This window comes from Jaculus jaculus, chromosome 14 (assembly GCF_020740685.1).
Source record: "Jaculus jaculus isolate mJacJac1 chromosome 14, mJacJac1.mat.Y.cur, whole genome shotgun sequence".
NCBI classification, from domain to species: Eukaryota; Metazoa; Chordata; class Mammalia; order Rodentia; family Dipodidae; genus Jaculus; species Jaculus jaculus.
The window spans coordinates 14,750,883-14,768,215 of NC_059115.1; the positions used below are offsets into that span (position 1 = coordinate 14,750,883).

At 48.7% G+C, this 17,333-nt stretch overlaps 1 protein-coding gene across 2 annotated transcripts in view; it reads left to right on the forward strand.

Annotated features, from left to right (window-relative positions):
• Nucleotides 1-13,883, forward strand: part of Rdh13 (retinol dehydrogenase 13) — a 28,362-nt gene extending 14,479 nt beyond the window's left edge. For both annotated transcript variants that reach the window (XM_045134507.1, XM_045134506.1), the window contains 4 exons: nucleotides 4,813-4,917; nucleotides 8,553-8,765; nucleotides 10,103-10,204; nucleotides 12,085-13,883. In XM_045134507.1, coding sequence (XP_044990442.1) covers nucleotides 4,813-4,917; nucleotides 8,553-8,765; nucleotides 10,103-10,204; nucleotides 12,085-12,326 — 662 coding nt within the window. In that variant the 3' untranslated portion in view covers nucleotides 12,327-13,883. The remainder of the gene's footprint in view (nucleotides 1-4,812; nucleotides 4,918-8,552; nucleotides 8,766-10,102; nucleotides 10,205-12,084) is intronic.
• Nucleotides 13,884-17,333: the final 3,450 nt, after the last annotated feature.

The following is a 17,333-nucleotide window of genomic DNA, read 5'->3' on the forward strand; positions in this document are numbered from 1 at the left end:
TTCTTGAGGTAGGATTTCACTCTAGCCCAGGCTGACCTGAAATTCACTATGTAGTCTCCGGGTAGACTCGGACACACGGTGATCCTCCTACCTCCACCTCCCGAGTGGAGTGCTGGGCTAAAGGCGTGCACCATCACACTGGGCTTAAGGATCTGTTTTCATTCGTCTACAGAAACATACACAGTTTTCCCAGCACCATTTGCTGAAGAGGCTGTCTTTTTCCCAACGAGTGTTTTTGGCATTTTTGTCAAAGATCTGGTCATATCTTTTTTTTTTTTTTTTTAAGAATTGGAATAAAACAGACTGAGATAGTTCATGAACTATTACATTTATTTGGGAAGTCAGGGGGTGGGGTGAGGGATAGTCTGTGGACCAAGGAAGGGGGAATGGATGCACCCACATGGTCCAAGAGCCCAGGTAGGAGTTTGGGAAAAAAAAACATGAAAAGGGGTTTTATTAGATTCAGAGTACAAAAGGGAAGAAAAGTGAATTATTACATTTATTCAGGGCGAGTCCCAAGGAAAGAGGAATGAATGCACCCCTGTGGTAGGAGCTGAACAGGGGCCTGGAAAGAACATGAAAGAGGACTTACTAGATATAGAGGGGAAAAGAGAAGAAAAGTAGAAAGAGCTCTTGCTGTGTGAAAGCTGGAGGGGGTGGGGAGCCCTTGTGGGAGTATGGGTTGGGGTCCTTTCCCTATCCCATGCTGGGCTGATGGGGGAGGGGCGGTTACTAGGGACCTGGAAGTTCAGGGCAGGTGAAAGCTGAAAAGAGACCTTGCTCACCTGTAAGGATCTCTTTATCATCTCATTGCGATGGGTTTATCTTCAAGCTCAGGAGAGCCTGAGAGGGAGCACTGACTGGTCTGGGCTAGAGGCTGGCTCTGGAGTAGAGGGTGAGAGACTGGATGGCTGGATCAGACTCTGGTTCTGCTGAAGCAAGCAGGTTAGGTGTTCCCTCTTTGGGCTCTCCCTCCTGACTGGCTACTAACCCCTAGTTGGAGCAAGTCAGAGTGGTTTGGTCCTTGTGATGTGACTTGTCCCCATTTTGGTAGAGAGCTTGGGCAGGGACCGAAAGTGGATACCACCTTCCACAGCCATCCTCAGTGACCCATTTCTGCTAGCTAGGCCACAGTGCAGTGGTTCTGCTGTTCTGCCATCTCCTCAAACAGTGCCACCAACTGGGAACCAGGTATTTGAACAGATAAGACTGCATAGGACATTTCACACTCAAATCATAACAGTACGTGTACACCTCCCTTTTTTTAAAAAAGTATTTTTTAAAAGAAAATGTATTTATTTATTTGATAAAAAGGTATTTTTTTTGTGTGTATATGAGTGCACACTTATGTGAATGACTAAGTGCAGGTGTGTATGTTCCAGGCGTGTATGTTCCACTGCCCATATGTGGAGGCCAGAGGACAACTTTGTGTCAGTTCTCACCTTCCACTTTTTAAAAAATTTCTTATTTATTTATTTGAGAGCAATAGACAGAGAGATAAGAGGCAGAGAGAGAGAGAGAAAGAGAGAGAAGGAGAGAGGGAGAGAGAGAATGGGCGTGCCAGGGCCTCCAGCCACTGTAAACGAACTCTAGATGCATGCGCCCCCTTGTGCATCTGGCTAACATGGGTCCTGGGGAATTGAGCCTCGAACCAGGGTCCTCAGGCTTCACAGGCAAGCACTTAACCACTAAGCTATATCTCCAGCCCACCACCTTCCATTTTGTTTTGAGGCAGGTTTTCTCTCTCTCTCTCTCTCTCTCTCTCTTTTAACTGATGTAGGCTCTTGCTGTAGCCCAGGTTGACCTGAACTTCACTGTGTAGTCTCGGGCTGGCCTTGAACTCATAGTGATCCTCCTGTCAGCCTGGAAGAGAGAGAAAGAGAATGGGCGCCTTCAGGGTGCTTCACACGAACTCCAGACATGTGTGTTACACTTAACGTGGGTACTGGGGAATCGAACTGTGGCCATTAGGCTTTGCAGGCAAACACTTTAGCCTCTGAGCCATCTCTTTAGCCCTGAGGCAGGATCTCTTGTTCATCACTCCATTATGAACTTCTGGGAAATCCTCCTGTCTCTGTCTCCTTCTTGTTTTATGTGCCTGAGATTCAGAAGCCTACACAGCTTCTGGTTTTCATGTGGGGTTTGGGGATTTGAACTCAGGTTCTCAAGAGTTGCATGACAAGTGCTTTATCCACTGAGCCATCTCTCTAGTTTTTTTTTTTTTCTTTGAACTTTTTTTTTTTTTTTGTTCTTCACTCTGTAGTCCCAGGCTGGTCACAAACTCACAGTGATCCTCCTACCTTAGTCTCTGGAGTGCTGGGATTAAAGGTGTGCGCCACCACATCCAGTGAGTTCTCTCTCCCCCCGACCCCCGAGGTAGGGTCTCACTGTAGTTTAGGTTGACTGCGTAGTCTCAGAGTGGCCTTGAACTCACAGCGATCCTCCTACCTCTGCTTCCCCAGTGCTGGGATTAAAGGCGTGAATGAGCCACTGTGCCCATCCGAGTTCTGTTTTTTTAGAGAAGCCTTTTGCTAGCCTGAGAACCTTCCTATAATAGGCTCTTGTGAATGCAGGGTGAGAGTGTGCTTGGTTCCAGCCGTGTTGAAGTGTCTGTCCAGGGAGGCAGGGACCTCGATTGTCCTGTCTACCCTGTATTTCTAAGGCCTAATAATAGGTATTTAGAAATACTTGTTGCATGAATAGTAATTAGGTGTACAAGGCAGGTGCTATTATTATTTTTCACAAAGAGAGAAACTGAGTCACAGAGAAACTATCTGACCTGGCCAGGAGCATTCAGCTGGTCAGAATAGAGCCAAGTTTTTAGAAAAAATATATTGTGTGTATGTGTATGTACGTGTCTGTTTATCATATATTCATCAGTTTATCTATTTTTTTTTTCTCTTTTTCACACCCGGGGCTCTGCATAGTAGGTAAGTACTGTACCATTGAGCTGTACCCTGAACTTGCAATCCTCCTACCCCAAACTCCCCAGTAGCGGGGATCACAGCCTGTCCCACCGGGCCCTGCTCAGTGTTCTGGGCTGTTGTCCTGCGGCGTCTGCTCTGCAAGTGAAGAGTGATGGCCGGGTCCCTGCAGGTTCCTTAGGGAACACCTGACCCCCTGCCTCCTCTGCAAACTGTGGTGGAAGTGTTCAGGGCTCAGTTGAGAACCCCATGTGGTCCTGACAGCCCTGACTGATCACACCTCAGCATGTGACCTTGTTTGGAAGCAGGATGTTTACAGAGGTCGTCAAGTTAAAGGAGCCCACAGGCTGGACCTCCAGTCAGTTCCTCAGGACCTTGGGCACAGAGGGAAGATGGCGTGGAGATCCGGGACGGCAGTCATGGTGTCCCTAGACCTCCTGGCTCCACCTTCCGAGAGCCAGGGTCACAGGTGTGTTGTCACCGCCACCCAGCGTACGTGGTGCTGGGGACCAAACCCAGGGCTCTGTGAAGGCCAGGCAAGTGCCCTGCCAGCTGAGCTGCGTCCCGGCCACAGTCCTTCCCGCCTCGTAGGTGAGGACACAGCGTCTTGTCCCTCAGTGTCCTGTACTTGCTGTGTTCATGGTGTGTCACGAGTGGGCGCATGCCATCTGTGTAGAGTCGTGGCTTCTGTAGTAACCTGGCCTGAGTGAGAGTCCTGAAGGCAGATCTCTAAGGCTTAGAAAGCTGTGAGTATGTGTGTGTGTGTGTGTGTGTGTGTGTGTGTGTGTGTGCGCGCGCGCGTGCGCGCGTGCATACATGGACATGTGTCCTGGGGCTGCCATAGCAAAGAACCATGAATGACATGGCTTAAATCACCTGAAATGGATCTTCTCACAGGACAGGAAAGCGGGAGTCTGAAGTGACGGTCCTGGCAGGCAGGGCTGCACACGCCACCCAAGTCCATGGGCTGAATCCTCCGTTGCCTGTCCAGTTACTGGTGGTGGCCCTGTGTGTTTCTGTGTCCCACTTGTCCTTTTACGAGGACACCAGAGACACAGACTTGGGGTCCACCCTCATGAGCTCACTTTGGCTCGATTACCTCTCTAAAGACCCTGTCTCCAAACATGGTCTAGATTCTAGGGGGTCACGCTCAGTCCATGGTGACAGGCGTGTGAGGTGGAGGCTGGTCACGTCATGGTGGGTCAGGAAGCAGAGAGAGCGGGTCCTGAACCAAAGGCCTCCTCTCTGTGACCTATTCCTGTCAGCTCGTGTCTGTCACTGTAGTCTCTACACCTGTTGTCGCACCTTTTCTCAGTGTGCTTCAGCCTGGCTGCTCTCACTGTAGCCCAGGCTGACCTGGAACTCACTGTGCGGTCTCAGGTGGCCTGGAACTCACGGCGATCCTCCTACCTTCTGCCTCTCGAGTGCTGGGATTAAAGGATACACCACCATGCCCAGCTTCCCTGCCCCTTTGAAAAATTATATATTCATTTGAAAGAGGCAGGCAGAAAGAGAGTGAGTTTGGGCATCCCAGGGCCTCTTGCCACTGCAAGTAAACTCCAGATGCTTGCACTGCCTTGTGCATTAGGCGCTATCTGGGGAATTGGACCTAGGCCATCAGGCTTTGCAAACAAGTACCTTTAACCATGGAGCCATCTCTCCAGACCCTGCTCTCCCTTCTTAAGACACTGGTCTTGTTGGATCACGACTCACCCCATGATCCTGTCTAAGTGAGGCTAGCTTATCCCTGCAGAGATTGAATTTCCAAATGTGGCTACCTCCAGAGGCTCCAGATGGACAGAAATGTGTGAGGGACGCCGGCACACCCTTAGCAGGGCTGGAGTCTGTCCTCAGCCCTAATGCATCTGTCCTCACTCCTGTCTTCCAGAGGAGGAACGAGTGGACATTCTGGTCAACAACGCAGCTGTGATGCGGTGCCCGCACTGGACCACTGAGGATGGCTTCGAGATGCAGTTTGGCGTCAACTACCTGGGTGAAGTCTGGGCTGAGGTTTGGGCTGTGGCCTGGGATGAGAGTAGGTTCTCTAATGGTAATAGCATACTTTGGGGAGAGGAGGGTTCCTGCTTCATTCTTGAACCAGCTATGTATCTCCTCATGAGTCACGTGGCAGCTGAGGTCCGCACACGCTTATTACCTAGATGTCGAGCCAGGCATGGTGATAACTACATCAGGCAGGGCCTCGCTCTAGCCCAGGAGTACCGATTCACTCCGAAGCCTCAGACTGGCCTTGAACTCAGCTGTCCTTGTGCCTCAGTCTCTTGAGTGCTGAGATTAAAGGCACACACCACCAAGCCTGGCCTTTTAAAAATAGTTTCATTTTTGTTTATTTATTTGAGAAAGAGGCAGAGAGAGAGAGAGAGAGAGAGAGAGAGACACACACACACACACACACACACACACACACACGGAGGGAAAGAGAAAGAGAAAGAGAGAATATGAGAATGAGAATGAGAATGGACAGGCCAGGGCTTCCAGCCACTGCAAGCGAACTCCAGATGCATGTGCCTGCTTGTACATCTGGCTTATGTCCTGGGGAATCATATTGAGGTACTTGGGCTTTGCAGGCAAGCGCCTTAACCGCTAAGCCACCTCTCTAGCCTATGTCTGGCCTTTTTAAAAGTTCAGTTTATTTTTATTTATTAACAGAGAGAGAGAGAGAGAGAGAGAGGGAGGGAGAGGGAGGGAGGGAGATTGGGCACACCAGGGCCTCCAGCCACTGCAAACGAACTCCAGACATATTGCACACCCTTGTGCATCTGGCTAACATGGGTCATGGGGAATCAAGCCTCAAACCAGGGTCCTTCGCCTTCACAGGCAAGCGCTTAACTGCTAAGCCATCTCTTCAGCCCTATTTTGTTTATTTTTTAAAAGAACTATTTGAGTGTGTATGTGTGTGTGTGTGTGTGGTGTGTGCCAGGGCCTCTTGCTGCAAACACCAGATGCTTCTTGTGTCAGCTTTACGTGGGTGGATTGGGAATTGAACTTAGGCCAGCAGGCTTTGTAAGCAGATGCCTTTAACTATTGAGTCATCTCAGCCTTCCTCCTCCTTTTTGTCTTTTTGTGACTCACTGACTTAAAGTTGCTTGCATGAGCATATGGGCAACTTACCCGTGGCTGCATTACTGAAGAACATGATCCCGCCCCCCACCCCCAGCAACCATTAACTTCTCTGCGAGAGGATGGGTCTCATGAGCTCCACTACTCATGATAGAAAGTTGACAGGCTCGGTATCTAACGTGGGTGCTGAGGATCTGAGCTCGGGTCTCCATGCTCGTGGAGCATCTCCCAGCCCTGTTGCTTTATTTTCTCGCTTGTCTGCCTTGCCACAAATCAGGTCTCTTGAGACAGGCACTCATCCTGTTCCACGCTCTGCCTCCAGCTCCCCACACGATGCCCGGCATGTGGCCAGTGCTCAGCAGACGCACAGCTGCTGGATATTGGAACAGCAGCGACCCGGAAGCAGTAGCTGTGGTTGATGAGGACCCAGGCCATGGCCTCACAGGGTGGGTTTTGCATCCAGCTGTGAGCTTGTGAGCTCAGCTGGCCTGAAATTTCTGTCCCTCACTGTCACCTGCCTGTATATTAGTTGTGAGGGACACCCAGCTTCATTTCTGAACTGGAGACCCTGCCCCATAGGAGCTTAAAGAAGACAGGTTACCTTAATTTTTTTTTGGTCAGGCATGGTGGCACAATGCTTTAAACTCAGCACTCAGGAGCAGAGGTAGAAGGATCACCATGAGTTTGAGGCCACCCTCTCTCATGTCATCCCTCCTACTGAGACTACAGAGTGAATTCCAGGTCAGCCTGTGCTAGAGTGAGACCTCACCTTGAAAAAACATTGGGGCTGGAGGAATGGCTTAGTCGCTTTCCTGCAAAGCCAGAGAGCTCAGGTTTGATTCTCTGGGACCCATGTAAGCCAGATGCACAAGGTGGTGCAGGGTCTGGAGTTTATTTGTAGTGGCTAGAGGCCCTGGCGTGCCCATTCTCTCTCCCTCTCTCCCTGTCTGCCTTTCTCTCTCAAATAAATAAAAATTTAAAAATTTTTAGTATTTATGAGAAAGAGGGAGGGAGAGAGAGAATGAATATGGGCATGCCAGGGCCTCTAGCTATTTATTGCAAACAAACTCCAGATGCATGTGCTACCCCGTGTGCATGTGGCTTATGTAGGTTCTGGGGAGTCAAACCTGGGTCCTTAGGCTTCATAGGCAAGCACTTTAACTGTTAAGCCATTCGTGATCTCCTACTGGGATTAGAGGCTTGCGCCACCTGGCTCGGCTCACTTTTCTTTCTCGGAAGTGAAGTCTGTATAAAGGTGCAGCTTTCTCTTTGAACTTCTTAGTTGTCTCAGACCCCTTGTATCACCTGTTTGCTGTCTTCAAGACGTTTGTGCCCCATGGGTTTAAATGGCTTATTGCCAACTATTTTTTCTTTTGAGAGAGAATTGGCACTCTAGGGCCTCTAGCCACTGCAGTTGAATTCCAAGCGTGTATGCCACCTTGTACACATGCTTCACCTTGGGCATCTGGCTTACGGAGGTTCAGGGAGTGGAACCGGGGTCTTTAGGCTTTGCAGGCAAATGCCTTAACTACTGAGCCATCTCTCCAGTCCCACTTCTGTTTTCTTTCATTGAACTTATTTTTCTGCATGTGAATGTTTGTGGTGTGTGAGAATATACACTTGGGCTCACATGTATGTGTGGGTGTGCATGAATATGTGTGTGTGCACACGTGCACGTGCTTGGAGAGGGCAGGAGTTGACACCAGTTACTCTCCACCCTTTTTTTTTTTAAGGTAAGGGCTCACTTTAGTCCAGGTTGACCTAGAACAATGTGGTCTCAGGGTGGCTTTAGACTCACAGCAGTCCTACCTCTGCCTCTGCTGGGATTAAACGTGTGCACCACCATGCCCAGCTTGTTGTTTTCTTGATGATTAGCTGCTCTGACTGGGTGAGATGGACTCTCAAGGAATTTTAATCTGTGTTTCCTTGATGGCTAAGGCCCTGGCATACCCATTCTCTCTCTGTCTTACCTCTTTCACTCTGTCCAAGTAATTTTTTTGTTTTGTTTTTCATGGTACGGTCTCACCCTAGCTCAGGCTGACCTGGAATTCACTCTGTAGTCTTAGGGTGGCTTCGAACTCATGGCGATCCTCCTACCTCTGCCTCCCAAGTGCTGGGATTAAAGGCGTGCACCACCACGCCCAGCTTAAATAAATATTTTTTTGTTTATTTTTATTTATTTATTTGAGAGCAACAGACAGAGAGAGAAAGAGGCAGATAGAGAGAATGGGCACGCCAGGGCCTCCAGCCACTGCAAACGAACTCCAGATGCGTGCACCCCCTTGTGCATCTGGCTAATATGGGTTCTGGGGAACCGAGCCTCGAACTGGGGTTCTTAGGCTTCACAGGCAAGCGCTTAACCACTAAGCCATCTCTCCAGCCCTCAAATAAATATTTTAAAACAAACAAACCCAGAACCAAACAAACAACCCTAACAGATACTGCTGAAGATGGTAAGGATGTCAAGGAAGAAAGAGCACATACCACTGATAAGAATGAAAAAGAAGTATTTAAAAAAAAAATAAAGTTTTCTTGTCATCCCTCACGCAGGTCACTTTCTGTTGACAAACTTGCTCCTGGACAAGCTGAAGGCCTCAGCCCCTTCGCGGGTCGTCAACCTCTCGTCCTTGGCCCACGTTGCTGGGCACATAGACTTCGAGGACCTGAACTGGCAGAAGAGGCCGTATGACACCAAAGCAGCCTACTGTCAGAGCAAGCTGGCCGTCGTCCTCTTCACCAAGGAGCTGAGCCGGCGGCTGCAGGGTGTGTGCGCGGCCCTCGCCACGACCTCCGCTCCCTCTCCTTTGACCTGGAATAGCTCTGTTCTGTGACCTGTGGGCCCGTGAAAGCACAGGCGTTAGCTCCAGATGGTGTCGTCACAGGGCTGGCACTGTGCCACCCTACTCTGTCGGTGCCCGAGGCAGACGTCACTAACCAGTCATTGCTTCTTGGTTTCAGTGAGCCTGCCCTCATCAGCCACCCTTCCTCGCCAATCTTGGACAGGCTTCTAAGTCTTGCGGTTCTTAGGTGGGAGTGATTTGGGTCCCTAGGAGACACTTGTCAGTGTTTACAGACTTGGCTATCACGACTAGATAGGTGAGCGGCTGCTCCTGGCATCTATGAGTTGACTTCAGTTTCCTGCAGTGCACGGGACAGTGCCCCCACCTTTCTAACCCCATCTAGAGTGTCCATAGTACCAAAGCTGTGGAAGCTTCCTTGGGCCCCCTCGCTTCTTAAAGGTGTCCTGTGGCCATCAGCGCCAGCCCTGCCTGGAAGCGGGTCACAAATGTAGCATCTCAGCCCCTACCCAATCCCTTGTTTTGGACTTTTTTTTTTTTTCCTTCAGGTTTAGGGTCTTGCTCTAGGCCAGGCTGACCTGAATTCACTCTGTAGTTTCAGGGCAGCCTCACATTCATGGCTATCCTCCTGCTTCTGCCTCATGAGTGCTGGGATTAAAGGTGTGTGCTGCTGTGCCTGGAGGAGAGAGGAGGGGGGAGGGAAAGGGAGAAAGTGAGCACAGCAGGGCCTCCAGCTGCTGCACATGAACTCAAGATGCATGCGCCACGTTGTGCATCTGCCTTTATGTGGGTACTGGGGAGTTGAACTCTGGTCATTAGCCTTTATGCACAAGTGCCTTAACCCTTGAGCAATCTCTCCATCCCTTCTTTCTGTCTGTCTGTCTGTCTGTCTATCTATTTATTTATTTATTTTGAGGAAGGGTCTTACTCCAGCCTAGGCTGACCAGGAACTCACTATGCAGTCTCAGGGTGGCTTTGAACTTATGGATATCCTCCTGCCTCTGCCTTCTGAATGCTGGGATTAAAGGCATGAGCCAGCATGCCCAGCTTGTTTTAGACTTTTTTGGGGTATGGTGGAGCCCAGTAGCATGGGTCAAAGGCCTTGAGGGGCAGCTCGTGTCAGTTATAAAACGGTGGAATCCAGAGTGGAAGTCACTTGACACTGAGGTTTCAGAGCAAGAGGGACAATGTGGGTTCAAGTGTAGGAAACAGCCCAGGACGGGGAAGACACAGAGTTTAATGTGGGTGGCAGCAGCCTTCCAGGTTAGAGGTCAGCCTGGCATCTCTTTTTATTTTGTGCAGGCACAGGCGTGACTGTGAATGCTTTGCACCCTGGTGTGGCCAGGACAGAGCTGGGTAGACACACTGGTATGCACAACTCTACCTTCTCCAGCCTCACCCTAGGTGAGTCTTCCAGCCTTCACAGAGCCCTTTACCTGTGCCCTCTCAGCCAGGGGCCCAGGACCCTCCCAAGGGGGTAAAGTTCCTAACTTTATTTCTTATTTTAACCAATATTTATTTATACTTTATTTATATATTTGCTATCAGAGTGAGAATGGGCATGCCAGGGCCTCTAACCACTACAAATGACCTCCAGATACATGTACCACTTTGTGCATCTCACTTTATGTGGGTCCCAGGGAATCAAACCTGGCTTGTTAGGCTTTGCAGGCAAGGGCCTTAACTATTTAGCAATCTCTTCAGCTCCCTAGATTTACTTCTTTCTTTTTTTTGTTAATTTTAATTTTTATATTTTATTGAAAGAAAGATGAAGAGAGAATGGGCGCATCAATTGCAGACAAACTCCAGACACATGTGCCGTGTTGTGCACTTGGCTTACATGGATCCTGGGGAATAGAACCTGGGTCCTTAGGGTGCACCTAACTGCTATGCCGTCTCTCCAACCCTACTCCTTTTTTGTTCAGTGAGAAAAAGGTTTCATGTAGTTGAGGCTGGCCTTGAACTTGTGTCCCTCCTGCCTCTGCCTCTTGAGGGCTAGGATTACAGGCATGCAGCACTATGCCTTGCTGCTGGCTTTGCTTCTCTCTGTTCCCTCCTATGTCTTCGCGGGAGATGAGTCACTTCTTTCTGTGACCAATAAGGAAGCTGGCTTGGAGGGGAGCCCCTAGCAGATCTCTGCAGTCAAACTATGCTCAGGGTAACTTTTAACCCTGCATTAGTTGAACTGTCTAGGGGAATACTCTCCCATTTTTAATTTATTTTTATTTTTAAATATTTTACTTATTTATTAGAGATAGTGAGCCAGGCCCTCCAGTCACTGCAAACAAACTCCAGATATATGCACCACCACTTTGTGCATCTGGCTTATGCGGGCCCTGGGGAAATTGAACCTGGGTTTTTAGACTTCACAGGTAAGCAGCACCTTAACTGGTGAGCCATCTCTCCAGCCCTTTTTAATTTTTTTAGGCAGCATCTTGTCTTGTAGACCAGGTTGTCCTTGAACTTGTGATACCCCTGCCTCTGCCTCTTGAGTTCTGGGACAGAGGCACGTGCCACCATGGCTGGTGCCTTCCCTCCTCAGAGCCTCAGTAAGGCTCACAATAAGACCTAGCTCACATTGCTCATTGGGAGATGAGATAAGCCCTACACGAAAGGGCCTGTACAGTACCTGGTGCCCATTATAACTTTTTGTCTGTGAAATCTAGGAGAAACAGTGAGTGTGTATCAAGAATTTTAAGCTGAGGGCAAGAGGGATAGCTTAGTGGTTAAGACACTTGCTGGCAAAACCAAAGAACTCATGTTCAATTCCCCAGGACCCACATAAAAGCCAGATGTACAAGGGGGCACACACATCTGGAGTTCATTTGCAGTGGCTAGTGGCCCTGGTGTGCCCATTCTCTTACCTGCTTCTCTTAGACAAATAAATAAAATACTAAAAAAAAAAAAAAATTAAGCTGAGCGTGCCACTAGGCCCATTTGGTAAGTAAAAATGATCTTCATGCTCTCTTGGATAGGTAGGACTTTGCTGGGCATTGAATCCAGAGCCTTGAGCATACTGGGCGCCCGTGTTACCCGCTGAGCTAACCCCCAGCTCAGGGGCTTTGGGAAACCCCAGGGAGGCTTGCTAGGGAAGGAAGGTTTTGGACTGTCCCCTGATTGTGGAGGGATTTTCCTGGGTAGTGTCAGGGAGGGGAACCACAGGGCTCTGTGGGACCATGGGCCCGTTGCTGGCGGCAGCAGCTTGACCTTCTCAGGGTAGCGCAGGGCTTTTGGTATCTTTGCAGCGCGGTGGGGGTGCACTGAACGTTTGGCGCTAATTGCAGGGCCGTTCTTCTGGCTGCTGTTTAAGAGTCCCGAGCTGGCAGCCCAGACCAGCACATACCTGGCCGTAGCAAAGGAACTGGAGGAAGTTTCTGGAAAGTACTTTGATGGACTCAGAGAGAAGGCGCCAGCCCCTGAGGCTGAAGATGAAGAGGTAGCCCGGAGGCTTTGGACTGAAAGTGCCCACTTGGTGGGCTTGGGTATGTCCCATGGGTCTCTGAGGGGAAAATCTCTCCCCATATAACCCCTGGAACAGGTTTGAGTCAACTGGGTCTCCAGGATGGAGGCACACCCTTTGGGGAAAGAATGTACATGGTGAGCCTCAAGAGGAAGGATGCTGGCTGCTATCCCCTCATCATCCTCTGGGCAGCACCATTGCCCCAGCGTGAGCTCTCATGAACGAGGCTATGGCTGCCACACCGCTATCATCCTGTAGATGGCAGTGTTGTTCTTTCTGGTCGGCCAGAGTGGGTTGGACTACAGGTGGGCTGGCAGATTCAGTATGCCCTGTTGCCAGTTGGTGCTCCGAGCCAGCTGGTGCGTTCCTCTGGAACATAGCCTTGGTGTCCCGCTGAGAGGTGATGATCTGACAGTCCAGTCATGGTTCCCCATGGGCCCTTGCCCAATTCAGCCCCTGTCTCAGCCTTGGCTCTCCATTTGCAAAGTGCACAGGACAATTAACTACCTCACCCTGTTGTGGTGGAGGGCAGCTGTGAGTCCCTTGCCTGTAGTGTTTACAGAAGACCTCTTGTGTTTTGTTTTTTCGAGGTAGGGTCTCACTCTAGCCCAGGCTGACCCGGAATTCACTATGACCCTACCTCAAAAAAAATTAAATAAATAAAAAGAAAGAAATAAACAAAAAGTCCTCAAAAAGCTCACTAATCAAGAGACAAAAACATGCTTCGAATGTTCATAGAGGCCGGGAACGCTACTCAGTATCCTAACCCCACTGAACAGCCTCAGACGTCCACAGTGCGAGGGGGAGGAGTGTGGAGGGGGCTCTTAAGGACTGCCTGAAGTTTCCCGGATGCTGCTTTTTCTTTCTGTCACGACGTCATCCTAACTGGCTGTGGATGAACCTGGGAACACCTGGCTGTGGTAAGCAGCCAGCAGCACCTGCCTTTCTGTGCTCATGCCGTCATCTTTCTCCCTGTGAGTTTTGGGCGGGACCTAGGACTCATTCCTAACTGGGAACAGGAATGGTGTGTCACTGCAGAATAGGCGACAGGAGACTGGCTGCCTGCTGCTGCTGAGCTCTCTCCTCACCGTCTTCTCCGACAAGACCGCCCGTGTCGAGGTGAGCTGCTGCACGGAGAAGCGAGAAGTGAGGGCAGCTCTCGCTCACCAGTGATCAGAGACTGGAACCCTCAGCCCAGTGACCTGGGAGACCCTGAGCCATGCCAGTAACTATGTGAGGGAGCTTCCTGTATTCTGTTGGGAATAAGTTACAGGTCCAGCAAAGAGGAGTAAGCTAGAGGAGGAGGTGGGAGTCATGAGTGGTTACCAGGAGAGAATCTCATCTAGCCTATCTGTCTGTATCATCTGTTATATACCTATGTGACTGTATCATTTATTTATTCATCTCTATCATCTCTCTCTGTATATATCTACCTATATCTAATCTATCACATATGTGTGCATGTAAATATCTACCAGTCATCTCTCCCTCCACTTATATCATCTCTCTACCATCTTTCCATCTACCATCCATCATCTATCCATTTACATGTCTGTCCATCAGGTAACCAGCTGTCATCTGTCCACCTATCTAATCTGTCATCTATCATGCATCTTTTTTTTTTTTTTTAAGAGAGAGGACTGCAGCCACTACAATCGAATTCCAGATGCTTGCCTCATCTTTGTGCATCTGGCTTATGTGGGATCTGGAGAGAGATCAAACATGGGTCCTTAGGCTTTGCAAGCAAGCATCTTCACCACTAAGCCATTTTTACCAGCCCTATAATACTTTTTTTTTTTTTTTTCAAAGGTAGGGTCTCACTCTGGTCCAGGCTGACCTGGAATTAACTCTGTAGTCTCAGGGTGGCCTTGAACTCAGTGGTGATCCTACCTCTGCCTCCTGAATGCTGGGATTAAAGGTGTGCACCACCACGCCCGGCTTCCTATCATACATTGTTTTTAAATTTTTTTTTTAAATTTTTCTTTATTTGAGAGAGAGAGATACAGAAATAGGCAGATAGTGGGAGGGAGGGAGGGAGAGAGAAAGAATGTGTGTGCCAGGGCCTTCAGCCACTGCAAAGGAACTCCAGATGCATGCGAGAAATCCTGCTGGAACTGAGCTGATAACCTCCTTCATGTAGACCATCTGACAGAAAGCTGGAAGAAGCCATTTTGCATGCAGTTCAATGGGAGAGAGATATATCACCAGTGAAGATACTTAACAGTGGACACTGCAAGCCTTATATTTGGCCAGCCAGGCCAAATGAGCCAACGGGTGCAATCGTGACATGTCTGTCATGGTGGAATCCAACTGCCCTCTAATTGGACTGGAGGCCTGCTCCACGTGAGGGAATATATCCCTGATACTTGAAAACAAAATGGGTAGTCATGAGCCCTAGGCATGTAACTTTTGCTGCTGTCTGTCTAAATGTATATACTATGCTTATAAAACTGCCCAGTAAGCACTTCTCTTAATGTTCATACCCTTATATTAATGCTACTTTCATTTTTTAAAAAGAATTTTTTTTATTTATTTGAGAGCGACAGACACAGAGAGAAAGACAGATAGAGGGAGAGAGAGAGAATGGGCGCACCAGGGCTTCCCGCCTCTGCAAACGAACTCCAGACACATGCGCCCCCTTGTGCATCTGGCTAACGTGGGACCTGGGGAACCGAGCCTCGAACCAGGGTCCTTAGGCTTCACAGGCAAGCGCTTAACCGCTAAGCCATCTCTCCAGCCCGCTACTCTCACTTTTGGTAGAGAACTTTCTCTTTTCTGATGGCAGTGACCTTGGGATGACTCAAAGGCACCATGGTGCTGAGAAGAAGTGACAGAGGAGTGCTCAGTACTGAAACATCTCTATCATACCTTCCAAGGCTCGGGGTCTATTGCGGAAGAGGTGGCGGAAAGAATGTAAGAGCCAAAGGAAGGGTAGGACTCCTTACAGTGTGCTCCACCAGACACAAAATGGCCTGGATATCCATGACCTCACCGTGCCTGATACTACCTACACAAGACCATCATAATAGGAGGAAAAGATCATGACATCAAAATAAAAGACTGATTGAGAGGGGGAGGGAATATGATGGAGAATGGAGTTTCAAAGGGGAAAGTGGGGGGAGGGAGGGCATTACCACAGGGTATTGTTTACAATCATGGAAGTTAATAAAAAATTTGAAAAGAAATAAATTTTTTATTAATTCATTTGCAAGAGAATGAAAATAAATGGGTGCACCAGGGCTTCCTACCACTGCAAATGTTCCAGATTTGCATCTGGCTTTATGTGAGTACTGGTGATTTGAACCAAGGTCTGCAGGCTTTGCAAGCAAGTGCTTTTAACTGCTGAGTTATCTCCAGCCCTTCTCATATAATTTTTAAAAATATATTTATTTAAGCGGGGGGGAGAGAGAGAGAGAATGGGCACAGCAGGGCCTCCAGCCACTGCAAATAAACTCCAGATGTATTTGTCCCCTTGTGCATCTGACTTATGTAGGTCCTGGAGAGTCGAACCTGGATCCTTTGGCTTTGCAGGCAAACACTTTAACTGCTAATCTCTCTAGCCTCTCTCTCTCCATGTGTGTGTGTATACATACACACACACACACACACACACACACACACATATGACTCACCTGGGTAGTGTATTAAAATATAATTGTAATCCAGGCATGGGGTGGATGCCTTGGGAGGCTGAGGTAGGAGGATTGCCATAAGTTTGAGGCCAGCCTGGGAGTACAAAGTGATTTCCAGTTCAGCCTGGGCCAGAGTGAGACCCTGCCTTGAAGAAACAAAATCAATTGTGATAAATACACAAGGCAAAATTCATACAATTTTATTGATTTTTGGACTGCAGTATGTCTTTAAGGCCTTTGTGCAGCCATCACTACCATCCTTTTTCAGAACTCTTTCATTTTACAAAAATGGAAACTGAGCCAGGCATGCTGGCTCATACCCATAATCCCAGAATTCAGAAGGCTGAAGTAAGAGGATCACTATGAGTTCCAGGCCAGCCAGGTCATTCTGGGCTAGAGTGAGGCTGCAACTGCACTTACTAAGTAAGAACTGTAGCTGGGCGTGGTGGCGCATGCCTTTAATCCCAGAATTTAGGAGGCAGAGGTAGGAGGAGCGCTGTGACTTTGAGGCTACCCTGAGACTACATAGTGAATTCCAGGTCAGCCTGGGCTAGAGTGAGACCCTGCCTTGGAAAACCAAAAAAAACAAAACAAAACAAAAGAAAACCTCTTCATTCCCCCTCCCTCCCCCCGTCCTTGGCAACCAACATCCTGCTTTTTGTCTCTATGAATTTGACTTCTGTGCACCTCATATAAACGGAATTAGACAGTATTTGTCCTTTTGTGGCTGGTTTACTTTAGCATGTCATTCTCAAGGGGTGTGGTGCAGTATGCATGAAAGTCTCTTTTCTTTAAATTTAAAAAAAAATTGTGAGCCGGGCGTGGTAGCGCACGCCTTTAGTCCCAGCACTCAGGAGGCAGAGGTAAGAGGATCACCATGAGTTCGAGGCCACCCTGAGACTACATAGTGAATTCCAGGTCAGCCTGAGCTAGAATGAGACCCTACCTTGAAAAACCAAAAAAGAAAAATTGCAAGCAGAGAAAGAGATAAAGAGAGACGGACAGAATGGGCACGCCAGGGCCTCTAGCCTCTGCAAACCCCAGATGCTTTTCCGTTTTGTGCATCTGGCTTTACGTGGGTACTGGGGAATTGAACTTAAGTTGTTAAGCTTTGCAGGCAAGTCACTTAACACTTAAACCATCTCTCTAATCCCGAGAATTTCATTTCTTTTAAGGCTGAGTCACATTCCATTGTATGTATAGATCATATTTTAGTTTATCTGTTCATCATTGAAGGACCACTAGCTATTGTGGTTTGAACATAAGATGCCTCCAGGGGCTGAAGAGATGATTTAGCAGTTAAGGCACTTGCCTGCAAAGCCTAAGGACCTGGGTCTGATTTCCCAGAACCCACATAAGCCAGGTGCACATGGTGGTACATGCATCTGGAGTTAGTCTGCAGTGACTAGAGGCCCTTGCATGCCCATTATCTATCTCTCAA